The sequence below is a fragment of the Kogia breviceps genome, chromosome 16 (genome assembly GCF_026419965.1).
Source record: "Kogia breviceps isolate mKogBre1 chromosome 16, mKogBre1 haplotype 1, whole genome shotgun sequence".
Taxonomy (NCBI): Eukaryota; Metazoa; Chordata; class Mammalia; order Artiodactyla; family Physeteridae; genus Kogia; species Kogia breviceps.
In genome coordinates this window covers 14240584-14268418 of record NC_081325.1, presented here as the reverse complement: position 1 = coordinate 14268418, position 27835 = coordinate 14240584, and the positions used below count along the sequence as shown (strand labels likewise).

At 34.4% G+C, this 27835-nt stretch overlaps 1 protein-coding gene and 1 long non-coding RNA gene across 7 annotated transcripts in view; one reads left to right on the top strand and one right to left on the bottom strand.

Moving 5' to 3' along the window:
* Positions 1-269: 269 nt before the first annotated feature.
* On the bottom strand, positions 270-15603 carry LOC136792840 (uncharacterized). The gene is made up of 3 exons (XR_010837314.1): positions 15513-15603; positions 992-1126; positions 270-389 (listed from the first exon to the last, which is right to left on the bottom strand). It is a non-coding gene; the product is annotated as an uncharacterized lncRNA (long non-coding RNA).
* Positions 3242-27835, top strand: part of POSTN (periostin) — a 37666-nt gene continuing 13072 nt past the window's right edge. For 2 of the 6 annotated variants that reach the window (XM_059042150.2, XM_059042149.2), the window contains exons 1-17: positions 3243-3491; positions 4785-4883; positions 8437-8501; positions 10185-10342; positions 12466-12630; positions 13570-13716; positions 14222-14363; positions 15534-15746; positions 16949-17083; positions 18235-18383; positions 19933-20069; positions 20648-20778; positions 21289-21419; positions 21526-21628; positions 21737-21804; positions 22530-22575; positions 25745-25825. In XM_059042150.2, coding sequence (XP_058898133.1) covers positions 3373-3491; positions 4785-4883; positions 8437-8501; positions 10185-10342; positions 12466-12630; positions 13570-13716; positions 14222-14363; positions 15534-15746; positions 16949-17083; positions 18235-18383; positions 19933-20069; positions 20648-20778; positions 21289-21419; positions 21526-21628; positions 21737-21804; positions 22530-22575; positions 25745-25825 — 2089 coding nt within the window. In that variant the 5' untranslated portion in view covers positions 3243-3372. Of the gene's footprint in view, positions 3492-4784; positions 4884-8436; positions 8502-10184; positions 10343-12465; positions 12631-13569; positions 13717-14221; positions 14364-15533; positions 15747-16948; positions 17084-18234; positions 18384-19932; positions 20070-20647; positions 20779-21288; positions 21420-21525; positions 21629-21736; positions 21805-22529; positions 22576-25744; positions 25826-27835 lie in introns of all 6 variants that reach the window. The other 4 variants (XM_067016906.1, XM_059042147.2, XM_067016905.1 and 1 more) reach the window with 3 other exon arrangements.

The window sequence follows — 27835 nt, the reverse complement described above, 5'->3', positions numbered from 1 at the left end:
AGGCCATGTCTAATCCCAGAGATTGTTAGATAAGTTTAATGTTGGCTACATGCTGGTGATAGCATGATACTTTAATCACATCACAGTCTCCAGAGTCTCCAGAGGCTATGAGGCTGCTACAAAGATCCACTGGATAATTTGCAAACTGCCAGTAAATTAGCATCCTGATAGCTAGAAACAAATGTCACTGTCTTTCAAACACATTATTTTTCCTTCGTTGTGTAATAAACCATTTCTTTTTCATTAATGACTTACAGTTCTGGGTCAGACTTTGCTATCCTGAAAGTCAGATTCAATTGCCAACGTTTCAAACTTCCTCCAAACTGTTAAGAAAATTACGTAGCCAACCCAGGGTCAGGATCCTTTCATGAAGCAGAAGAATAAGGGTCCTGTGTGGAGTAAGAGAGAGAGATTAACCCTTGATGAGTGCTCAGAAAGGAGAGAATTGTGTCCTTCTCAAGATGTTTAAACATTTCTCTACAGCTTAGACAGTATTCCCAATCTCTGGAACTATTTCCTTCCCTCACCCTGCCCTAAGTTGTTGGCTGTGGACCAGGGTTTCATATTAGCTTCCCTGAAGTCAGGATCCTGGCTAAAGTAGTTGCTTGGACTTTCCCCCACTATGTAATATATTATACTATCACCCTTCTGGGCTGGGCTCAGCATTTTAAGTTGTAGTGCCTTTTTTTTTTTTTTTAATATATTTACTCTAAAATTTTCCTTCTCTTGGAATGTTCTCCAACCTCTAAATTTACATGAAATTTATATGCACAATCTGGCCTTCATTTTCAAGGTCCTCTCTGACGGCATTACTCACCCTGAATATAAATATTTGTTGAGGGCTAGCATTTGTTGACTTCCAAATATGATGCTCGACATGGACACATTTAAGACTCAATTATTTGAAACTCTGAAAAGAATGATTTAAGAATACTCTTTTTATAGTATAAGCATATACAATGCTTTTTACAAAAAGTAAACCTCTACCTACTGTCAGGAAGGAGAAGTCATCTTTTGAAATATGAATGCATTTCCATTTTCACGACTTTCCTCATGCAATTATTTGTCCATTTGTACCAAAGAAGGAGTCAGGGTGAATGGAAGCCATTCATTCCAGTGGATAAATCTGTGGTCACAGGAACACAGGTCACAGGTCAAAATCGTTCTTTAAAATAATCGATATATTTTCAATTTATAGGCGCTGTTAAGAAAGTAGGTAACATGACATGATATTAATTCTGCCTTCACCCCTATCTTCAAAGTCAAGTCCATCTGTTATCATTCTGGACCATATTTAAATAACTTTTTCACTCTTGATACATATTTTCCAAGTCTATATCTCTCTATAAACCTCATTCCTTCCTCTCCAATCAAACCCCATTGGATCTGAGCAGATTTCAGCTTCATTACAGAAACGCTTACTAACAGTTACAGCTGTCTAAAATGAAAAGGGTTGCATTAATCTCAGAAAGCACCTCAGTAAACAATGGATGACTATTTACAGTGATGACGTTGGAGGGATTTCTGTATTTTGAGTTTGATTTGTTTCCTGTAATTCCAAAATTCTATTGTTTTATCTTAGAAGATAAGCAATCTATGTTATAATGTCTCACCAGCCTAGAACCGAAGACTTTTATATAACTTATCAATAATGTTCTAATAGCTACTATACTGATATCAGATAGAACTTATTTTCAAAAAACCTTTCCATTCTATTCAATAAGCAATTACTGACCACCTACTATTTGCGCAACATAAGAGTAATAGAAACCTATTGTATAAAGCAAAACAGTGACATATGAGCAAAGTTAGAGTAATTCATTCAGAGAAATATAAGTGATAGATTAATTCTCTTCTTCCTGCAAGGGACCAGGGAAAGAATATAATTTACCTCTTACCATCTTTTCTCCAGCTCTCCTTTTGAATTGCTCTTTCATTTTCTATACCTTAATGTCAAGATTTTCAAATTGAAAAGAAGTCTCTAAGCGTATTTTGGAATTTAATATTTCATTGTATGCTTTCTTACTAAACTAGCAGCAAGTTGCAGAATTATTTTAGTGCCCCAAGACAAAATCCTATAGCAAGCTTAATATAACTCTCTTGATACTTGGAATCCTCTCTGGCCTAATCCAGCCTTCCCTAAAAGAACTTCCAATTGGGCGACATGGAGTTTCAGTCTAAAATTTCTCTATATTGCCAGTGGGGAAACAACTCTGATGGGCCACTACAGCGGGAGCACTTTGCAACAAGACATATTTGAATTACACTTTCATTGAGGATAGTGTGTAAGTTATTTATCCAGGGAAACTCATTGTAGTTATTTAGCTAATTGTTGACGTATCACGTGTGGAGTGGTGAGAGTGGATATTCCCTTGGCTAGGAATTGCACTGTGTAACATTAAGAGACTTTGGTTACTCTTTATAAAACAGAAGAAGAATTTTGGCAATGCCCCTGTTTCTTAATATGTATTGCATTATTCTATTGCAGTTAGACTGGTAATACTTGTTTCCAACAGGGGATGCTTTTGTCCTGTGGTTAGCAAGAGATGCGCTGTCCAGAAATGGTCAACATCATGCCCTGTATGTAATGAAAAACCAAAATGACACATGTTTTTCTTTCCTGCTTTGCTTCAAAAGTTAGGGAAACTTAACCAGAACCAGATTTATGTTAACTCTATCTATTCCTTGATATCTGAAAAGAGAAGTGAAATGGAAGGGATCCCCCAGTTTACACATTGCAAGAAAATGTGACCCCTCCTACATGTTTCATCAGCAAGTTAAAATTCTTGTCCCATACTCTGTGAAAGCTTATGTCCATCCAACATTTGTTTTTAATCAACAGCCATTACTGCCTTGTGATTATCCAATCTACATCTACCTTTGTTATGTGGTGAAAAATAATCTTTCAGTTCTGATGTGAACTGAATATGACAAGATGTGATAAGATCAAATCATACTCTCATTGAGTACAGGGACACACACTCTGAAAGGGATGTATTACAGAATGAGCCTTAAAATCTAAATAAAATCATTTCCCATAAAACCCCTCGAAATTACAGAAGAATAAAACAGAAATATGAACATGAAATGAGTCAGGTACTAAAAATATAGAGCAAGATCAATAATATAAAAATAAAATAAATATCCTTTTGATAATGAGAAGAAAAAGAGGCTCAGTGTGCTCAGTAAACATAGCTGAAAAAGCAGATTCTAGCCGGCAACTTGAAGTTGCTGATGCCTTCTGGAGAGAGTTCAGATTCCCAGGTTGATACAGAGCTCCCTCCCAGAACTCTGTCATGTATATAAACTCTGAGCTCTCCAAAGCCCACTGCCAGTTCTCTTCGTGGACTAACTGCAACGGAGAGACTAGAGATGATTCCTCTCTTACCCATATTTTCTCTGTTCTTGCTCGTTGTGGTTAACCCTGCAAATGCCAATGGTCATTATGACAAGATCTTGGCTCACAGCCGTATCAGGGGCCGGGATCAGGGGTAAGTCAGTGGTTTGATTTTATAAAGCTTCTTTTCCCTTAGCTTGCTGTATATACAATTCTACATATAGTTCCTTATTTATACCTCAGGGTTTGTTTGTTTCCTACTTATTACAATGTAACAAGAAAAAGGAAAAAAATGAGTATCCTGTGGTTGATGTATGTGTCTTAAGCTTTAAGGATTACTGTCCAAAAAACTTGTGTATAATTACTTTTTATGAAACATTGTAAGATTTTAATGTAATTAACAACATTTAACAGGGCATTTCTTTATGATTCAGTTTGTGTTTTTATTTGATGCCAAATTTCTGGAATGAGGTTTTCAAGATGAAAGAATCTATTGTTGGAGACTCTCATTATGTAAACAGCTTTGAAATATCTCACATTATGTTAGGGAAAATTTCATTTATTATGAAAATTAAACAATAGGTAATGTATCCAGTTTCCTGAATTTTTTGAAGCATTTAAGAATGCTTTAAAATTTTGCATTCTGTACAACTTGCAAAAACTTTATTTCTTAGAATAAACTCAGCTACAACTTAGCATTTTTAAAGTTCTCAGACATAATTTAGCAACATAACCAACCATTTATTATTAATTTTTGAAATGGATCTTGGCACTACTTCCAATGTCTCAGAGAGATTTCATAATGCTCCCAAGTTCCCTTGCCTTACAGAGCAAATAAGACTTCCTTCTTTTCAAGGGAGAAAAACACTTAAAATTCTGGCAGAGCATGTCTTAATCTAATTACTTCCAGGCAAAGCAATAAATTTTCCTTTGTGCAGCCATATTTATTTAAGTTAATCTTAGCATTCATTTACTTCTGTGATTGCTTACCTGGAAAATTACAGAGTACAGGGTCCTTGGACTTAGTAAAACTTGTCTATTTTGCTGTCTGATCTGTCATTGTTCCAGAGCCCTAAGCCACCCCCAAACCCTAAATGAGCGCATGTTTGGTTTAAAAGGGTCAGTGAATTACCTACTATTAAAAGTAATAAGACACATTGTTTAATTCTATTAGGTTAACTTTTGAAACAATGGCATTTTACTCTGAGATGTATAATTTCCTCTCTCTCTCTGTCTCTCTTAGACTTTAGTTTTTCCAATGATTCAGTAGGATTGGATCAGAAGGAGACTTGTGCTGACTAGAATCACATCTTTTTTAAAAATTGCATCTTTGATCATCGAATCCACATATTAACTTTTTTCTTTTTTCTTTTTTCACTATCTGACATGTAGATATGAAAAACTAGTTGTCATTAGGACATTAACTTTCTTTCCTTCCATCTTCCAGCCCAAATGTTTGTGCCCTTCAACAGATTTTGGGCACCAAAAAGAAATACTTCAGCACTTGTAGGAACTGGTATCAAGGTGCCATCTGTGGAAAGAAAACGTAAGTGCCATTTTTTCCTTAATGTGCCAGTTCCAAAGACAACACCACAATGCCCATGCCTTTCCTTGGATATACACACGATCTTCTCAAAAATACTCTCCAAAATTGTAAGTTTAAAAAAAATGTATCACATATGAATAAAGAAATTTTCCCTGAGTTTCTCCCTCTACTAGTGGAACTCATGTTATTCCTGAATCTATGGCAATGGCCATGTGATCTGGTACAGAATCACTGACAGTTTGACTATGTCATTTCTACTCCTGGTTTGGCCTCTTTTATCTTAGGCAAGTCAATTAACCTCTTTGCCTCAGTTTCCTCATTTTATTTAAAAAAATGCCAGAAGAAAAAATTGATCTGAAATACCAGGGTTTTCAGGTAAAAACTAATGTTTGCCTACAGTCACTTAGAAATTATATAAAATACACTAGTTTACCCCGGGGTTTTCATCAAAGCTTAAAGTTGGAAAGGACTTAAGTTTCATATCCTCATTTACTCCAGTCATTCTATCCCAATCTGCCAGATCCCCAGGGGTCTCCAAAGGTGATAATGGAAATCCACCACTATATTACTATTTCAATAGCCAAAAAGATGATTATTTTTCAACTTAGTTATATATTTCACTGATTAACCTAGAGTTGGAAAACATTTTTATTACTTGATAGCTTATTGGTTTAATCAATTAATAAATATTGGTAGAATAAATATAATCCTAGACATATGAAGGTTGATAAGTACTCATGTGGTGCAAATTCTTCATTTTAAGATGAAGGAGCTGAATTATAGATTAAAAAAATTAAAGATGTCATCCTCAGTCAATGAAACAGTAGAAATGGCTCCTGCCTGCTTCTTATTACTTTGGACAGCAACCTCAGTGAAGGATGACTTGAGAACCAGAATATCTGAAGCACATCACCATTAAACTTCAGTTACTCTAAATAGGTGGAAGGATTGGGGGATTGTTAAAAATATACTCTTAATTTAATAATATTGGTTACAAATATTAACTGTGGAATCACATAACATTTTGGAGTCTTGTTTCTTTGCCTGTGAAATGCAGATTTAATACTTGGAGGGTTTCTGAAGGTAAAATGAATGAACTAATGTGATATTACTAACTCACTCTAACTCATAACATTAATCGTACTTAAATTTAAACTATTTTAAGCAAATTGGGTATATGCTGGTGTGAAAGGGAGGTGTGTTTAGATGACTATTTAAATGCCTAGGGTTCTCTTTATTTTACTAAGAATCATGTATTCAAGGCACATAACCATATCTAGACTGTGCCTCCCCACGGTAAGCAAGACTAGGACCCCACAGGACATTGCTGCCCGTTCCCACATGTTGGCTTAACAGAGTTTTAACTGATGTTACTTTTTGACCTGGACATTTTTCTTATTAGTTTGCATAAATCTGCTAGACTTGTGGATCATTCACACAACTACAGTGTAAGTCAGTAGTTACAAGGATCCTGGCCATGATTTAGGTCAGGCCCCAGTTGGGAACTCCAAAGCTCTGGATTTTTCTCGCTTTGTTCTTTGTATTCTTGGTTACCATAACTGCATAAGAAAGGACCTGCTCTCTGAAATACTTAGGGAAAATCTTTATTACACACTTCCTGGGAGTTAAGGAAATCCCATACAATCTTACTTTAACCATCTAAATATGTTAGAGATGCCAACGCTTGTACAAAGCTTATGCCAAGATTCTTTATTGCTTTCCATTAAAAAAGAAAAAAAAATTCCTGCTTTGAAGCCTGGCTTTTTACCAGAAATATAACAGTGTCTCCTTTGTTTAATTATATTAGCTTATTTCCCTTAACTTCATTTTCACAAACACATTAACATCTGTGCTCTGGAATAAATGTAAATGCTAGTTGCTAGTTTCAAACAACCAAAGGAATCAGTAACATTGACAGGAAGAATGCCTGATTTACCATCTGCTTGCAGCTGCTAAAATTTCCAGTCATCTTTAGGACTTTATGTATCAGTTGACAGAAATGTTTATCTTCTGTTTGAATAGCTGCTTTGGGAATTTGGGGGAAGTAACTGGGTCTAATGAAAAACAGGAAGTTTCCTAGGTTTAAGATATTCCCCACAATATATATTGGCTCAATAATATAGTATTTTGTAGACCTCCTTCAAAAACATGTCAGTGACATTTTCAGTTGGCATTTCCATGAGATTTTAGATACTATTCAGAAAATGAAGATAAATTTCCCACTTTCAGAGATATGCACAGTCATGGGTTTTTTTTAACTCTTATTTGTCCTACTAACAATATGGGAACTTTGAGTTTTGTGTAGCATAAATTTCCTGGAAAAACTACTTTTTTGTTGTCGTTGCTTTCAAAGCATTAACTCAGACAACTGTATTGTTCAAGTATCATCTGAAATTGCAATTGCCTGTTTTGGAATTCTATACCATATAGTGCATTAATATTAGCATGTGTTATAGAAATTTTTGCTATTTTAGCAATTTCTTCTTCTATTTAGTATTTTACATAAAGTATTATTAGTCCCAAACTAAAAATTATGTATCTCATTTTATTGTTTATGATATATGCTAAAGCTAAAGTATAAGCAATTCTTAATCAATCCCTTGGCATCCAAATATTCATATTTGTTTTTATGGGTATCCATGTAAATAAAATTATTTCAGGGACCATATTTGCATAAGGCTCTCTTACAGTCTGTATATGTTTCCAATACCAACTATTCTTGAAATTATATTAAAATTAGAGAACAGTTTGAAAATTTAGTTTCCCACTTATCTCTATATTCTTATCTTTTAACTGTCCTTAAGCCAATATTCCATGCCAGAAATTTTATTCTCATCTAGAGTTCCATATTTTACTACCTTTAAGTGAGTTAATAAATTTTTCTGATGTTCTTAGTTCCTAATAACCTTATACTAATAAATATTTATAGCTATTTATAGTTTGCAAAATTATTTCCAAAGCATTGTTTTATTTGAGATTCACAACTACCCATGAATAAGTATTTTAGCTACTACATTCATGTTAAATAGTTGGGGAAACTGAGACTCAAATTTATTAAATGATTTGCTCAAGGTCACACATCAACTAAGTAGTGGAACTGGGAACCAAACTCCATTCTTCTGGCTGAAGATCCTGGAATTTTTCCACCATGCCATGAGGCTATAGAGAGAAATCAAGATAATATAAATATCTTGATGTCATAAACAAACAAACAAAAAAACTGGATTTCTAAATTCTCAATAAATCAAGGCAATAAGTAATATGTTTTGCTAAGTTTATGTCAAAATGTATCCTTTGGAGTTCTCCCTTTTTTTTTTTTTTTTTTTTTTTTGTGGTATGCGGGCCTCTCTCTGCTGTGGCCTCTCCTGTTGCAGAGCACAGGCTCCGGACGCGCAGGCTCAGTAGCCATGGCTCACGGGACCAGCCGCTCCGCGGCATGTGGGATCTTCCCAGACCCGTGTCCCCTGCATCGGCAGGCGGACTCTCAACTACTGCACCATCAGGGAAGCCCGTAGTTCTCCTATTTTAATATTAATTTTCTTCCAATGTATAGGACTGTGTTATATGAATGCTGCCCTGGTTATATGAGGATGGAAGGAATGAAAGGCTGCCCAGCAGGTAAAGTTTCAATTACTGAATTAAATGAGGAATTTGTCTTGTTTGAGGAAAAAGAGTTGAAGTAGCTTATAGTGAAGTCAGTTGTGTGTGTGTGTGTGTGTATTTAGCACCATGATAAATCCAAGACATATCCCCTATATCTTGGTGTTAATCATGACTTTATCATGTTGATAAAGTATTAAAATATACATCATATACACTAAATGCTGGACAACAGAAGCTTATTCTAAATTTAAATTAGTTCAACTTTCCTTCAAGAACAAAAATCCCCACTACAAAATCCCTTTCTTTGAACTTGTCTAGGAACATGGGCTGACTACTTGGCAAGGCATCATCTTCTCTGATTCAACAGCTCTGATTTTATAACGTTTCTCAGATTGAAAGTTAGTTTCCTGTAACTTGCCAACTAGAGAAAAATTAGTTCATCTATTTCCTCTTTGAAATGACAGCCATTCAGATAGTTAACACAAATCATCACACCCTTCCTCCAGCTACCCTCTCTTCCCCAACAGAATCTTCTCTTCTCTGGGCTCATGGCCGCCAGTTTGAATGTGATATAGACTTTGGAGTCCTTACTGTAATTGACAGCAACCCATGAAAAGCCTCAATCCAGTCACTTTTTTTCTTCTGATTGTGATCCAAGACTGGTGTCTACTATCTATGTGTGTCCAGGCAGCTGAGAAAATATTAAGACAGATACTTCAGTTTGGGGCGGGTGGGCTCCTGAACTTTGGTTAATGTTATTGGTAACCATGTCATATCATTAACTCATGCTGAATTTTTAATTAATTAAAATTGATTACAGATCTTTATAAAATGAATACTGTCAAATCAAGTCTTCCTTTGGGATTTTTTTTTTTTTTAACTTAGGCATGGGACTTAAATGGAACCCTGTGACATTTAGGTTTGACTCATTTTTCCCCTCCTGTTGGGGTGCTTTTAAATCCTGATTTTGTGATTTAATTTACTAATTGTGTACCTAGTCTTGCTATATTCACAAAGGTAATAACCATTTCTCCTATGATATGATCCAAATCATACTAAATTTTAAATAAGACAGAGTCATAAAAAATAAGTTGGCTGCAACCAAACTTCAGGCTGACATTCATATATTAATCTTTCTTCTGAAGTTCAGAAGATATATTCTAGAAGTATTAGGTATTTTTATATATTTCCTTCCTGAAATTATGATGAAAAGAAGCAGGTCTACATATTTGTTTTAGGGACCCAAATCTATATAATTATACCCCTATACCTAACAGTATTATACTATATAGGTGCTTTAAGCCAACATGAAAAAACAATTACCTTTGCCATTCTCAGTGAGAAGTGAGGAACTTTTGTTGTTTTCAGTGAAATAATCAAAGATACTTACTAATAATTATAATTGAACCATATTGACATAGCAGGTTTGACATGTAAATAGACTAAATATCAAACAAGGATAACAACTGAAAATTCATTTTCCCTCAACACCAAGGATATATGGAATGCTATTTTTCAATAGTACTTATTATTTGACATTCAAAAGGCAACTTTCACATAAAATTGATGATTTATAGAACTGTATTGCTAAAATTATCATTTAATATATCAGGGTGTTTTGTGTAAAGGTTAAATTATTGTAAAATAACATTCTTGAAATTTTTTCCTAAGTCCTTATTCATCTCTTGATTATTTCAGTTATGCCTATTGACCATGTGTATGGTACCCTGGGCATTGTGGGAGCCACCACCACGCAGCGTTATTCTGATGTCTCAAAACTGAGGGAAGAGATCGAAGGAAAGGGGTCATTCACTTACTTCTCACCAAGTAACGAGGCTTGGGACAACCTGGATTCTGTAATTCATTATTTTTATGAATATAAATGTTTTTACTGCTATTGGTATACTTTAATTGATTTATGGACTTGGAAATGAATAGAAATTGTATATCTTTCTGTCGTACATATATGAGGATACATAAAAGGATGAGTTAATTGAGGGTAAGGAGAAAATCATTTTAATACATCCATAAATGGAATAACACCCCGTTAGGCTCATGGACTAATAAAAGCAAACTAATAGTGGATTAAACAAGCACTTTATCATTATTCTGTTTTACTCCTTTCCTCTTTCCCTTTTGGTTGTGAAGAAATATAGGTAATTTTAAATGACATCTCATAGAAAGGCAAGTTAAGCCTAGTGGAACTTAAAATTTTTAATAATCTATATTATACATATACTTATTATTTTAATTATATGTAAATATATATGGCTGTTCAGAGATTGACAGATTTATAAATGTATGTGGATATTTAAATTGAAGGGTTGTAAACAATACATTTAATTTTCAGGCTTTTTTTGTGCATAATCTGATTTACAACACAGTAAATTATGACAATATACAAATCTGTAAAACTGGTATAGAAATATATTCCTACTTTCTACTTGATATGAAGATGAACTGATAATTACTATTAGAGTCATACAATATTTAGTAAAACTTAGGCAGATTCTTCTAGATTTTATCTTGCTGCATTAACTGTGAGGTTAATTGCTTGCATTATAGAACTTTCTCTCTTCTGGTTGTCTTTGACCACATCTCTAACCATATTTCTGGTCTTTTTGACTCCTCTTCTTCCTTGCCTTAAGAATGGGTCTTATTAAGGTCTCTTCCAGGAACTATACTCTGCAGTTTAGATGAACTTCTGATGGCTTCAGCTTTCACTTTAATGCATAGAACCATGGAATCTGTTTTTCTTGAATCCCAGGAAAATATTTCTAACATCTCTCTTAATATTTCTCCTTGGGTACACCGTCTGTATCTTTAAACAAAACGTTATCTAAAACAGATGCCACTTTCTTTCTCCCCATCAACAACTGCTTTTCTGCTGTCTTTTTTCCATATGGCAGTACCAGTCTCAGAGTTCAAACTTGAAAATTATGAGTCATCCTGACTTTGCCTCTCTCCAGTTCTTAGAAACTACTGTTAGTCACCCATATCTAATTTTTCGTCCTCATAATAGACTCTTTTCTGCTATGCATTACCACCAGATTAACCTTCCTAAAGCCCAGGCTAATCATTATAGTCCAAGCCCACAAAAGCCTCAATGGCTCCCCATTGCCAGTTTAACTTACTCTTTACTTGGGCATTAAAGTCTTCTATGTTATGGTCCCATATACTTTTCTAAAATTTCTTTCTTAGTATTATCTGAGAAACGTAAAGGCATACAATAACCACCCTGGACAACTTCTACTTTCCCAACGTTCACCCTGTGCCAGCAGCTGGACTTAGAATGATCATCACACCATCCCTACCCTGTCTACCTACCCTGCAAGACCTGTCTCCAAACCTGAATTGCCAGCCATCTTCATTTGACCTGGAAAGCATTTTCTTTCTCCTTCCATCCTTTATCTTACTATGTTTATTTTTGCCTGCTGCTATAGAATAAGTACCTCAAAGGTCGAGACTTCACCTTACTTATCATTGTATTTCTCATAACACCAAGTACAGTACGATATAGTGTGGTATTGGATAAATAAAAAGGTACAGGATGGCTGAATTCTTGAATTTGTCATAGAATAAACATAAAATGGTTATTAAAACTCTGATGTTGTATACAAATATAATGCTACTTTTATTTTGTTTTCCACTCAAACTACTTGAAATATCTGATAATTTGATATTCCCTAAGCCTTTACAGCAAGATCATCTCTTCATCAATACATTTATTAAAAATTTTTTTTTGTCTCTAAAAATATCCAAGTGCTCTATAAAATCTGGAACCCTTTACTGAGTACCTCTACTTACAAAATTTCTTAATCAATTGAAATAGTATAATTTTAAGTTATTTATGTCAATTTGGTTTGACCCTCTGGGTAATTCAATGAGAAAATAACAAGAGAGTAGAAACAGTGTGATTATAAGATTTTTAATAATTAACTATAATAAAATAAACTTCTGTCATTTCAATTTTTCCTAGGATATCCGTAGAGGTTTAGAGAGCAATGTAAATGTTGAATTATTGAATGCTTTACATAGCCACATGGTTAATAAGAGAATGTTGACCAAGGACTTGAAAAACGGCATGATTGTTCCTTCGATGTATAATAATTTGGGGCTCTTCATTAACCATTATCCTAATGGGGTAAGTTTCATTAATAAAAAGTACCTTTCTCAAAAACATTGCCCTTAATTTTTTTCTATACCTTTTATATAAGGCTCAGAGAAATAATAAAAAGTTAGTGAATATAATGTAAGTGCCATATCAAGACTTTTCCCTACATCTAGAGCATGTAAATTTCTAATTCAGTGCGTGATTTCTACTAAAGAGTGATTGCGAGGAAGAAATTAAATCGTTAGTTCATTGATAGTAGACTTAGATGTTCTACAAAAGGAAATTTTAGTATTTGATGTGTTTGAAAAACTAATAATCAGAAAAAAATAATAAACAAGTATTTGTCAGAGAATTTATCAGAGAAAAATCAGAGAATGAGTATTCTTTTATTCACCCTCTGGCTACTATACTGATTTAGGTTCTTGTGTGTTTTAATAAAGTCTTTGTGGGAAACTTCCAACCAGGGTCATAGAGCTCTTTCAACAGTCAGAGTTCCAGGAAATAAAGGGTCAGTGAGGAGTCAATATTGAAGAAATCATTGAAATAGAACTGATTATATTTATGCAATAATTGTTTGTTTCTGTCTCAGAACTTTTTTTAGGGCTAATTAGACTTCTTTATGTAACTCATTGACCTACATTAGAAATAGTGTATGACTATCTCTATGAAAGAAAGAGAGGAATAAAAGCAATAATTTAAACAAAAAAAATGTTTTTGCCTTGAATTTCTACGTATGTTAAGTGTAACTGGACTTGGGTTCTCAACTGGTTGCATTTTTTCCCAGGTTTTTTTTTTTTTTTTTTTGACATAGTAATATGTAAGTCTTCACCCTCAGAATTTACATTCAGAATGTCAGTTCTTTCATGTTACATTTAACAGTAATCATGAAAAATAGGAAATGGGGGCTAGCAGTCTCAGTGGTCAACAGATAGCTGTGATTTCTAAAATTTGATTTTCTCAAATAATTAGGTTGTCACTGTTAACTGTGCTCGAATCATCCATGGGAACCAGATTGCAACAAATGGTGTTGTGCATGTCATTGACCGTGTCCTTACACAAATTGGTACCTCAATTCAGGACTTTATTGAAGCAGAAGATGACCTCTCATCTTTTAGAGTAAGTACAAGAAGTAATAGCAGATTGTCTTGGACCATTGAAATTCCTCCTCTTTCCCTGTCAGAATCTAAAATAATTATAAAAAGCTATTAAATCTGGCAGACATGTAACCAATATATTTCTTGAAATGAAAAGGTTTTCATTTTACACCGAAGAAATCATCTCCTTATATGAAATAATAATATTTATGTGGACATGATAGATAAAGAATGATTAGTTTCATGACTGTAGTGTACTTAGTGCATTTAGAATGAATTCATCAATTATTACATTTACTGCTGTATATTGTTCAGTCACACAAGCATTGGCAGAATTCCCCATCTTACATACAGTTTGAGGAAAGTTTGAAAAGACATGGTTGTTTGTGCCAAAAGATAATATTTTAAAGATCTAACAAGAGTTATATTGAACTTCTAGAGTTCTCTATATAACCAACTCCCTCATGTCCACCCAGACTTCTGGATTTGCAATGTGCCAGCCTCTAAAAAGCACATTTGTGTTTCAGGCAGCTGCCATCACATCTGATATATTGGAGGCCCTTGGAAGAGATGGTCACTTCACACTCTTTGCTCCCACCAATGAAGCTTTTGAGAAACTTCCACGAGGGGTTCTAGAAAGGATCATGGGAGACAAAGTGGCTTCGGAAGGTACTTAACTGTCTCACTCTAGGAGAAGCCTCCCAGAATTCCAAGAAAGGAAATGAAAAAGAGATTAAGTCCTGCCAGCATTATCACCTTTGATAAGCAAAGGCAAAGAAAAACTTTTATTCTGAGGTTGACTATAAAAATCTTAAAAAACAAAATCCTTGAAAGAGTAGGCAAAGAAATTCAATAATTAATTTAATAATTAAAGTAATTACATAATCAGGGTGTCCTAAAGATCACATTCTTCTGCACTGCTTTCAAGTAACTAAGTAGCAGACGTTAAAAAGAATTAGAAAGTGTTGAAAAGAAATATTAGATCATCAAACTTTAATACTGTATATATATTTTTCAATGCTTTTAATTCTAAATTTACACTAAAGTTGAGTTGAGAAAATTGCATGGTTCTCTTTGGTCGTTACCTATTGATACACAGAACTTGGCTTCTTTCCAGTCTCCTTTTTAGTTTCAACTAGATTTTACATTGTGACTAGCACATTTCTCTTACTCAGCCTACCCCAAATTGGCTTAACCAATTTATGATGAGCTATTTTGGTGCAAATATAGACAGTTTAGGCACAGATCCCTTCAGAAATCCTTCAAGAAATCATCTTGATTTTGACTATTTTCTAGATGTTGCCTTTAGGGTTGCCACAAACATTCAATTTGTAAAAAAACAAAAACCAAAAAACATAGTATCCGCAAAGCGCAAAATAGTGAAGCTCAATGAAATGAAGTATGCCTGTACAGCTGTTCTGTCATGAGTAGCTGATGTAAGATACTGCTTGGGTGTTTGGAACAGGTATCACTAGCAAATAACTTTATAGGCCTTCTGAAAGGAGAAATTATTCTTGTGTTCCCATCAGAAATTCCTTTCTTATGATAGAGGGAACTTGATCTAACACATTTTCTAGAACTACACAAATAATTCCATGCAGCAGATCTTCTTATCTTTTCTTCTTATTTCCTACTGAGCTGAGCTAATTTTGTTGTAGAGTTGATGGAAAAAACATTTTGAGAACATAAACAGAATTTTAAAACCTTAGGTCAATACTTAGGTCTTATACTATATTATATTTCTTAGGAATACTTAGTTCCACAGTGAAACACGTCTTTTAAGGATCAAATGCTATTCTACTTGATCTGAAAGCTTACTCTTTGTACTTTGTCCTCCAGCTCTCTTGAAGTACCACATTTTAAACACCCTCCAGTGTTCCGAGGCTATCATGGGAGGAGCAGTATTTGAGACTCTGGAAGGAAACACAATTGAGATAGGATGTGATGGAGACAGCATAACAGTAAATGGAATCAAAATGGTGAACAAAAAAGATATTGTGACAAATAATGGTGTTATCCATTTGATTGATCAGGTCCTGATTCCTGATTCTGGTGAGCAACAGTTTCATATTGTTCTACCTACTATTGTTTACCAATTAAATGCCTTAAGAGTAGGCAGATGGAAAATAAATGTGCAGTACAAGGAATGCCATGTGAAGCACAAACACAGAATTAACAATGAGCTGAGTACTAAATAGGCAGCTTGTGTAGTCATGGGCATTCCATGCATTGACCTCTGGCTTTCCAGAGTTTCTTTTTTTTTAATGAATTTTTATTGGGGTATAGTTGATTTAAAATGTTGTGTTAGTTTCTGCTGTACAGCAAAGTGAACCAGTTATACATATACATATATCCACTCTTTTTTAGATTCTAATCCCATATAGGTCATTACAGAGTATTGAATAGAGTTCCCTGTGCTATACAGTAGGTTCTTATTAGTTATCTATTTTATATATAGTAGTATGTATATGTCAATCCCAAACTCCCAATTTATCCCTTCCCCCATTCCCCCTTGGCAACTGTAAGTTTGGTTTCTACATCTATGACTCTATTTGTTTTGTAAATAGGTTCATTTGTACCATTTTTTTAGATTCCACATGTAAGCAATATCATATGATATTTGTCTTTCTCTGCCTGACTTACTTCTAAGAGCTAATATTGATAAAGATTATCACAGTGCCAGAGTTTTTCTTTTTTAATTTTTTTTTTTTTTTTTTTGAGTTACGCGGACCTCTCACTGTTGTGGTCTCTCCCGTTGCGGAGCACAGGCTCCGGACGCGCAGGCCCAGCAGCCATGGCTCACGGGCCCAGCCGCTCCGCGGCATGTGGGATCTTCCCGAACCGGGGCACAAACCCATGTCCCCTGCATCGGCAGGCGGACTCTCAACCACTGCGCCACCAGGGAAGCCCCAGAGTTTTTCTTGAAAACAGAAGGGAAGATATAACCAAATGGTTACTTTGGGATAAATGAAAGACCTATGGCACTCACAAGAGCAGAGAGATAAGAGGCAAGTAATAAAGAATTCAAGAAAACTGCAAAGCAAGAAGTCAGAAAGATACTGTCCTCCTGAAATTCTTTGGTCATCAACCCCCAAAAAAGGAAGCTGGAACTCTCTTACTAGGGAAAGGCAGGATGTCACATTGCCAGTACAGCAAATAGCTTCTGAAAAATAGCCCAGAACTGATTTACTAATTTCATGATGATGGTAATAACAACGATGGCATTGTTTGAATGGGAATGGTTTATCTTACAGCCAAACAAGTTATTGAGCTAGCTGGAAATCAGCAAACCACTTTCACAGACCTTGTGGCCCAATTAGGCTTGGCATCTGCTCTGAGGCCAGATGGAGAATACACTTTGCTGGCACCCGTGAATAATGCATTTTCTGGTATGTACTGGACACTGTCATTCCTGCTCTTTCCTCCTCTACACACATTGTTTCTTCACCATGATTGTTTGCATTAAGAAATAATAGATAGTTTGTGAGGTGTTGATTAGTTTCTTTACCAGCTCCACATACAATGCATTAGCACTGTGTAGTCTCTATTAAAATGTCCTTCATTTCAAAACATTTCATTATAATAGATAATAGCCTACAGGAAGTGAAAGTTCCTGTAGATAAGGAGTCTTCAGTTGTTCTGTGAACCTGACCATATTTCCAGCACACATAATGGATGTAATTAACAGATCTTAAGAAAAATAAATCTGATTTGTTTATTTAAACACCAACATAATAATATTTAGGAATACATAGGTGCATTTTGCAACTCAGAATTTGAAAGTAAGGTATCAAATTATAAATAAATACAAACAAGAGAATATGATACACTTCCATATTATGATGTGGACTATTATTACAAGTATATGACCTAGTAGCTGCTATTCAAGGACTGTGTTTAGATTCATACAACCTGACACTTTTTCCAGAAAAAAATGACTTCACAAAGACATATTTAAATTATTAGGCAAAATTTAGCAATTAAAAACTAAATAAGCATCACCTTTTTAATGTTTTTCCAAAAACTAGGTTGTGACATAGAAAATTATTAACAAGAAAATTCAAATTCCTAGAAATGCTGTTTTTCCTCTTCGTAATAATAATATCCATGCATGTTGACATCAACCCATCTTCAAGAGGTTACATGCTTCAACTCTCTCTCCATAAATAAAAATAAATTTAGAAATGATTCATCAGTAGTTTTTCACGTGACTAATGGACATCAGATTCTCAGAAAAAATCTTGGCCATGCTTAGATTTTAACTTTTGTCAGTGGCCACATAAAACCATGTGGCCCTCACAGAGATGAAGCCCATTGTTTGGGATCATGTTGTAGTCATTTGATGAAATAGCTCATGGAATTTCTAATTTGTGCACAGAATTCTTAGCTTTTGGCACAGAGTTAACTCATATACTATATAAGTGTAGGATCCGTAAGATCTATAGTGGTAGGGATTACCCATTTTCATGATTTTCTCTTACAGGAGAAACTATTGCTTTCTAAACAAAATAACACCCTTTTGTAATGAACTTACTTATAGATGATACTCTGAGCATGGATCAGCGTCTTCTTAAATTAATTCTGCAGAATCACATATTGAAAGTAAAAGTTGGCCTTAATGAGCTTTACAATGGACAAAAACTCGAGACCATTGGCGGCAAACAGCTCAGAGTCTTCGTGTATCGCACAGTAAGTGAATCCGAATGAGATAAAATATCCACACTGGCCTAAATGTCAAATGACATGCCCTTGTCAAAGACTGTTCTTTTTTCTTTTTTTTTTAAACATCTTTATTAGAGTATAATTGCATTACAGTGTTGTGTTAGTTTCTGCTGTATAACAAAGTGAATCATCTCTATGTATACATATATCGCCATATCCCCTCCCTCTTGCGTCTCCCTACCTCCCACCCTCCCTATCCCACCCCTCTTGGTGGTCAAAAAGCACCGAGCTGATCTCCCTGTGCTATACAGCTGCTTCCCAGTAGCTATCTATTTTACAATTGGTAGTGTATATATGTCAATGCTACCCTCTCACTTCGTCCGAGCTTACCCTTCCCCCTCCCCATGTCCTCAAGTCCATTCTCTACATCTGCAAAAGACTGTTCTGTAACAAATGTTCCTTAGAATTTTATTAATGTGGTCTTAAGAGTAAATATTCATAGGAAGATCAGGGAACTGAATAGCTTGTTTGAAAAGACTTTGAGGAAAATATACAAAAAGTGCTGTGTATTAATAATTCTGAAAATTTGCACTTGTTTCATTATAAACTTTTTCTAAAGCATTATTTCAATTCCGTAAATCACTAAAACTCCTTTAAAATAAGCTTTTGCTTTATAGAGTACTGTACTTTACTGTTTACAAGGTAATTTTTATATTGAGTCCAATGTTTAGGATGATCTTTTAATGTACGGCCATCATCCAACCACGGAATCTCTTTTGAATAGCTTTCAGGATAAACTTTTATAGGCACATAAAGATTTCTAGTAAGTGGTTCTAATGTGCTTTATCTGAGGGAACATTTCTAGAAAATATTGCTTATCAGAATTACAGTGCTACTAGTGGTGCTGTTCAGTTTCTGTCCAGGCAACCTTGCAGCTACGGAAGAATTCATAGGAAGTCAAGCATTACCTTGAACTAAACATGACACACAGTGCTGTGCACCATAGTTCCACAAGGCCAAGACACACATTTTAAATGATGCAGAAAACGCACCGCATTCTAAATGATACCTATATAAATATTATTTGTTCAGAAATGCTACCACTTAATCAGTAATTTGACCTAAAATTGATAGGGTCTTACAGTCAAGATAATATACCAAATATTTGTGAAGATCACAAGAGGCAGTAAAGTCATGAAACTTTATGGTTAAAGAGGGTCTTAAAAAGTGAAAGGGTGAAAGTTTACTAAAGAGGGTCTGTAAGAATGATTACAACCTAAAGAGGAATGACAGGAAATGTAGAAGTGGAATTATACGGAATTTTTAAATTTACTGACAAAACTACCTGCCCCACACATAGGGTAGCTTGCCTAGTAGTGGAAGACCTAGTTGAATAGGAGAAGTGAGGTCCAATTGTACAAGACCTTAAAAACAGAGGAGAGAAACTGTTTTTTCTCACATTAGAAGTCAGGTGACCTCTTAGAAGAGCCCATCCAGAAATTCAATGATGTAGCTTCTTCTACATAGGGAATTTCAAGTAAGGAAATGGACAATTGTATCTTTATTTCTTTGCTAGGCCGTCTGCATTGAAAATTCATGCATGGTGAGAGGAAGCAAGCAAGGAAGAAACGGTGCCATTCACATATTCCGAGAGATCATCAAACCAGCAGAGAAATCCCTCCATGAAAAACTGAAGCAAGATAAGCGTTTCAGGTAAGCTTACTAGTTTCACCTCCATAAGAGAATAAGAGCTTTTTGCATAGTTTTGTTTCACAGTAAGTATTCCAAAATCCGTTCGGTATTCAGTATTGCTGAGAACAGAATTTAGAATAGAAAGTCTATACAAATGTTTTTAAAATTAAGATATGTTCTTAACACTATTTTTCTTCCTGGTGCAGCATAATATGATTTGGTGAGTAACAAACAAACAAACAAAAATCAACCTAATAGACTGAACTACCTCTTGCAAATTTTTTATAATTAAGTTTTTAAAAAATGATAGTATATTCTAGCAAAGACTATTTTGCAGAATATTAAATAAAGTGTGACCTTGCCAAGATTTATAGGGGGAAAACAGAGTTTAGGAAATTTAAGAATCATATGTATATTTAAATAATTTCCCCATGATAAACCTTTAACAGTAAATTGCATTTGAAACATATGAAAACATATGAACCATTTTCTCATGTTTCCACGTATAGGGATTCTACTCTATTTCATACATGGTGGGTAGGCATACCTAGATTAAATCTAATAAAATAAACATACGTCCATATGTCCTCCCTGCTTAGCATCTTCCTCAGCCTACTTGAAGCTGCAGACTTGAAAGAGCTCCTGACACAGCCTGGAGATTGGACCTTGTTTGTGCCAACAAACGATGCCTTTAAGGGAATGACTAATGAAGAAAAGGAAATTCTTATTCGTGAGTAGAAGTGAACACCAGATATATTTGCCCCTTGATTTCAGGATCTCGTTTCTTCCTCAAGCGCTCCTGCCCAGATATCAGCCCCCAAAGTGTCCCCTCTTTCCTATTCATGGCTAGCCTTTGTTTCCTTTAATTCCATTTGGAATAATTTAGAGGGTCACTTATAAATGTTCTCAACTGCTTACCGTAATGTTGTTGGACCAGATGTTCACTTATGTTGTCTCTATTAAAGGCCACACAACTAGGTGACAAAGAAACAAATAGTCACAATTTCAAAAATAATTTGACTCTTTTCTCCCAGTAAGTTGGATAATATTTTGATTGAATTTATTGAAGGGACTGCATGTTTTGACATAGCATTGATATAACATTGAGAGAACAATGACATTATGAGAAATTACAGTGTGGAAAAAATAAAGACAAAGAAATATTTTTCTTCTTCGTCCTCATATCAAAATGTCAAAATATATAACATGTTATTAAATAAATATATATTCTTCCCCCTAGGGGACAAAAATGCTCTTCAAAACATCATCCTTTATCACCTGACACCAGGAGTTTTCATTGGAAAGGGATTTGAACCTGGTGTTACTAACATTTTAAAGACCACACAAGGAAGCAAAATCTTTCTGAAAGGAGTAAGTTCTCTAGTACGAATCTATGAGAGTGTTAATCTATTATTCAATTATCCTAATGTTCATATTTCATTAAATTTTCCATTGACATTATCCCCTGTTTTAATAGGTGAATGATACACTTCTGGTAAATGAATTGAAATCAAAAGAATCTGACATCATGACAACAAATGGTGTCATTCATGTTGTAGATAAACTCCTCTATCCAGCAGGTTGGTAATTATTGAACTGATTAATGAAAACATAATTCTTTCTCAATAGAAACCTAGATTTTAATTTCATCCATTTTTACAATATTCATTTAATATTCCTCTTCACAGACACACCTGTTGGAAATGATCAGCTGCTGGAAATACTTAACAAACTGATCAAATACATCCAAATTAAGGTACAGATATTATTGCATGTGTTTCTAATGTGTTGAACAGACATTTCAAGTTTAACATAAGAAACCAGAAATGTATACATTAATAAGTAGATGTACACTGGGATTGCATTGCTCTTTGTTGATTATAATGGTACACTGGCATCATTTCTTCATGGTTTTATTTAAGGAGGATTTAATAAAAGCTACTTGGGGCCAAGCAGAATGTTAAGTATTATTAGAAATATTAAGTTGAATCAGATATGGCCCTTTATTCAAAAAGTTTACAGTCCAGCAGGGAAGATAAGACATGTAGATTAAAAACTATAATTTTTCTATTATCAAGTATTTTTGCTACAGAATATAAGGGAAAGATAAAATATTTGCTTATAAGAAATTGTCACCAATCACAATAGTTAAAGGTAAAGGAATATTCTAGGATAAATATTGGGTTGAATATTGGTAGGGTTAAAGCACCAGACAACATAGGAAGTATTATTCAATGAACTTTTAATTTGGGATTCGCTATTCTATAATTTTTAAAACTCTGAGTAACAAATCCAACCATTTTATGCCATGTTGCCAAACAGCAGGAAATTGGAAGATGACTTATATGAAGTCTTCATTTTTACTAAAGAGAATGATAGCTTCACTGTCTTTACTTCAGGGAAAATTAAAAATCATGGTGCCAAGATTTTGTTAATACAACTACTATATTTCATGTTACTAAATATAATGTTTATTTTCAGTTTGTTCGTGGTAGCACCTTCAAAGAAGTCCCCATAACTGTCTACAGTAAGTACATAATGAATATTTGTCACATATAAGTGGCAAGATGTAAAGAAAACCCAATAATTTTCTTTGTGTTTACTGAGATCATTGATAATCTGGTATTTAGAATTCCAAACAATGGCAAATCTCATCTCACTTGAAACAGGGCTTGAGGTCTGGATGAGACCTCTCAGCCTTAACTATGCCCTTCAACTCCAATGAACCACTTCCTCACTCATCTGCTAGCTTGATATAGATATAATTCCTAGCATGGCAAAGATGCAGGGGAAAAAAGACACACAAACATACAAAGAGGAGAGCTAGCTAAAAGGCATTTGAGAGCTATCTGAGAATTCAAATATGTGGACACAGAAATAACATTGCTGAAAGATTTGTAGCTCATTCCACTCTCAAGACCTCAGCCATCTAAGGGCAGGCTGTCAGAGAAGTCTAATATTTATGGGCTGGTGGTTCAAAAACTCTTCCCCATTCAAAATTGGATGAAGGAACAAAAAAATTGTCAGGTGATAAACCTAGAGTTTCTAGATTCCAGGGTTCTTGTATTCCTGATTCTACCAGATTATCAAAATTAAACCTCTACTTCTTAACAATGGCAAAGGTATTTCATTTTCATAAATGTAACTCATAGTATTTCTTATTCAATGTGGCTTTTTCCTCCTTTGTCTTTTTCCCTCTCTTCCATTGCAGCTTTCAAAGCAGAAATTCTTTCCATTTTGTTTTGACTCTACAATTCAACACTCAAAATGCATCAGTAGCTAAAGCATTGCTTCAATTCCCATATTTATCTTGGCAAGAATTATTCTATTTTATACCATGAGCATCCTGTTATTTAATTAAGAAAAATTACCTTAATATTTACACTAGATATGGAAAAGGAGTAAAGATGAGGTAAAGAGCAGAACAAAAGGTCTGCTGTTCTTACTGATTTTAATTATATAATAATAACATAAACAATCCTAGTATCAGGCCAGCTCAGCACTGTTTCAATGACTTAGTTGGAATACTTATAATTCAACATGGTTTAAATTCCAGTATGGAAGTGTACAATCTTATTAAAGATATATTTTATAAAAAATGAAAGAATGTTTATGGGCTCTATTCATCAGAAATGCTATGTCATCTTCCTCCACTAAAAGTGTATATCTACACTGCATTTCTTTATCTTTTCTAGTTTATCCATGAGAGGTCCACTACCTTTTATATGTCAATGCAATATTTTGCTTACATTGAGCCAAAAATATTATAATTCCTTTATTTTCCTCTACTTAAATTGTTCTCACAGAGAACAAGCTACAGTTTATGAAATTATGCAAGTCTAATGAATCTTACCTACCTACTCACAGCTCTTGAAAGAGCTCTGAGATTTACATGCTGATGTGGAATATCTCTTTAACTCTTCTCCGTGTATGCTGTTATTTGGAAGCATAGTTCAAACAGAGGTTGAGACTAATTAAACCAAAGATTCCATTTTCATGTTCCTTTATTGACTTGTCTCTAAAATTTTAATTTTCTTACTATGTATTATTCTTGTCCCCCAAATACCACATATTTTAAATTGTAAGGGGGGAAAATGCTCTTTAGTATGTGTTGTCAAATATATGACATTTGAGGTGGAGAGGAAGAGAATCAGTATTTAATCCTCAGCCCGTGATCTGTCAAAACTATTTAAGTCTTCAGAAAAGCAAGACTGAAACAAAACTAGGACCCCAATAAACATTCTAAACTTCACGTTCCTTAACATGAAGTGAAAATTTAAGCTAAAAGTAATTAACCCATTCTGATAGTAGCAGCAGAGACCTCTGTGAATTTGACCTTCATGGAAAGGTTCCTTTGTGGCCAGGCCACCTGTGGAATCAGTAACTGGACACAAAGATTTGACATATTTTAGTTTCATAATTTGAGATATCAGTATGTAAAATCTGAAATAACCAAGACACAGTCACAATTAAGCTCTAGAATCCATATTAATTCAAAGAGTTGACACAGATAAACATCTCAGAAACCTGAAGTGAGAATGTGACAGAAATCCAGACTGTGCTAATATCTCACCTCTAATGTTTCAACACAGTCTGTTATGATTGCACAGATAGCTTTAGTGCTTTATCTAAAGAATCCATCTTGGGGCTTCCCTGGTGGCGCAGTGGTTGGGAATCCGCCTGACGATGCAGGGGATACGGGTTCGTGTCCCGGTCCGGGAGGATCCCACGTGCCGCGGAGCGGCTGGGCCCGTGAGCCATGGCCGCTGGGCCTGCGCGTCCGGAGCCTGTGCCCCGCAAAGGGAGAGGCCACAACAGTGAGAGGCCCGCATACCACAAAAACCACAAAAAAAAAAAAAAAAAAAAAAAAGAATCCATCTTTTAAGGCTCTAATTAGAAATGATAAAGACCCCGTAGTAGCTCTGGTATCTGGCTCCAGAGGCACACTTCCAGTTAATCTATACAAGCCAACCAAATAGTTGGCTGCTATCTGAAATATATTTTGCACATTATTATTATTTCAGTTGGGTGGATAACATACATTAAAAATACATAGCTTTCAGTATAAAAATGATGATGATGATAAAGCTGAAAATTAAAGCGATTTTAGCCTGTAACTTAAATATTTAAATACATGATCATATATTTGTTGCATAGAGCTCATGTCTGGCTGGCTGGAATCCATTTTTACGTTTAAGTATTCTGAACTATTTTTGTATTTTCCTTTCTGTATCCCTGTTATCAAATGCATGAAAAATATTTTGAGTCTTTTTCTTTCAATGTCTTCTTCTGATTGAGAAAGAATCCAACAAGCAATTTAAGATACTATGATTTGCATGACATTAATCATGTTTATTTGTCTTTGTTGCTATGCAGCCAATATTTTCAAGAAGTACAAAAGAAGGTAAAGAGCTTTAGTGGTTCAGTTCAAAATGATAGATTTCTAGATAGGATTCCTCACTTAGCAAGTATATATTTCACTGGAACAAATCCAAGTCACTGGACTTCAGAGTTCATCATCTGGACATGAGAAGAAACTATATAATTACCATGAATATTTCCTGTATCTGACTGCCTGAACATATTACCACATCTGATACCTCAGTACCCAACAAAGACCAAAAAAAATAAGAGACAATTTTGTTCAGGTTGTTTTTATGTAAACATCATTTATGTTCCACTTTCTATACTTTCAGCAACTAAAATTATAACCAAAGTTGTGGAACCAAAAATTAAAGTGATTGAAGGCAGTCTTCAGCCTATTATCAAAACGGAAGGTAAAAATCAATGTTATACATGGTTCCTTAAAAATCCATATAATAGACTGATTTCTATGAATGTATCTACATTCTTTTTGAAACTAACATGCTAAATATTTCTATATCAACGGCATGCTCATTTAACAGCAGAATGCGGAATGCAAGTTATTTAGCAGAGTAGTTGGTGCATTCCTAATACTTTCAGTACATTTGCTTGTATTTGATTTTATTTGAGCTTAATTTACCATTGCATTAGCACTAGTACCCAGATACTCACCATACAAATAAATCCTAAGCTATTTTTCCTGCACCTAGACTCTTTCAGAGAGTATACCCTTTATAGTTTTGTTTCCAGTCTCCCCGCATAAATCTCTTGTATACTGTTGCAAGGTGTTCCAAAAAGTGCAGGCATTTTTGGTTCAACAACCTAAGAGAGCACAGAAGCTGTATATTGAAGAAAGCTTTTAAAATGTACATCCACACGATATATTTTTTAATTAAACCACCAGAAACAGAGGAAATAAGTAGTTGATGCAGTTGAGTCAAACCTTAGAATCCTTAATTCCAGCCCTGAATGTGTGTCTATATATAATATACATAACATATTCTTATATGTGTACATATATAACACATTAAATAGACATATCCCCCTACTGTGTATGTTAGCCAACTCCAACATCTCTGATGCCCCCTTCATTTCACATATTTTAATTACTCCCAAAGGATCAGAACTTAAGAATTATTTCCATGTCTAAGAATCTTAATGTGGTGACTGGCCCCAGAAGAAAGACCAGGTTTTCTTCATTATTCTGTAAGAATAGAAAGAGTCTTCTGAAAAAGGAATAGATGATATCCTCAATTGAATCTCAAGAAAACTATTAGTTATCTAATACCCAAATCAAAGATGACTATTAATTATCTTTGATTTGGGTATTCTCATTTTACGAATTGAGATGGCAACTTCTTGAATACTTTTGATTCCTCTAAAAGTGAGTCATTACTTAAAACTTAGACATTGGAAGTATGTATGTAAAAGTGTATTTCCTAGCTAGTTAGTTATCTATGTTTTTATACATTCTTGAGACTTAAAATTGAGGTATTTGGAATCTGTGCTTTTAAAAAAAATACTATACATATTGTCATTTGAGTATTTGATTGCTCTTATATAGTGATAAAGAGAATTTGATGATTTAAGAAGTTAAATCTCAGAAATTTTTGTTGAGAATATGTTTCTTGATCATTTTAATGAAAAATGATAAAATGATCCTTGATTTTTAGATTCTTGTACTCTTTTTTAAAAATGAGATTCCCTAAAATTTTGTATAATCACTTGTACACAGCTTCTATAGTAAAAATCATTCACATGTACTATTTTTATTTTGAAAGATTCTTCTCTTTTCTTTCAAGCTTCTTCATTCAACCCATTTATCTTCCCAATCTTTGTGAGCAGAATTCTATTGTATTACTTTTGTTCAATTAGGAACACAATGAAGCATCAGCTCTACTTGAGTTTTTCCTATGAAGGGAACTAAGATGAAAAATGGGGTCAAGTCACCTATGCATTAACAACTCCCCAGTTAAAAAAGTTGGAAGTTTTACTTTGTGCAACATAATGAGGGAGACAAATACTTACCTTGGCAGCCATTTACAATTGTCCAGTTCTAGAATTGCTATTGGCATTTCCTTCTCACTGTTTGAACTTTTGCTGATTCATCAATAACTCTTGAATTCTTACTAAATAAATTAGACCCCAAGACACAATTTTACGATGTTTCTTATAAACAGTACCTAACCAAATTTTAGAATTAAGAATAAATCAACTGAATACATATTGAGCACATATTGTGCTGTGTACTCTTGTAGGTGCCCGCCAGGAATAAATATGAAAAAAAATTTTTTTGGTCGTAAATCCCTGCCTTCATAGAATTTAAGGATAGATGATGTTTCTGAAATTCCAGTTGAGGCTCTTCTAAAGAAATGTCTATTGGGCTATTTTATTAACTCATTTCCTGTTCTTAAACTCCTTAG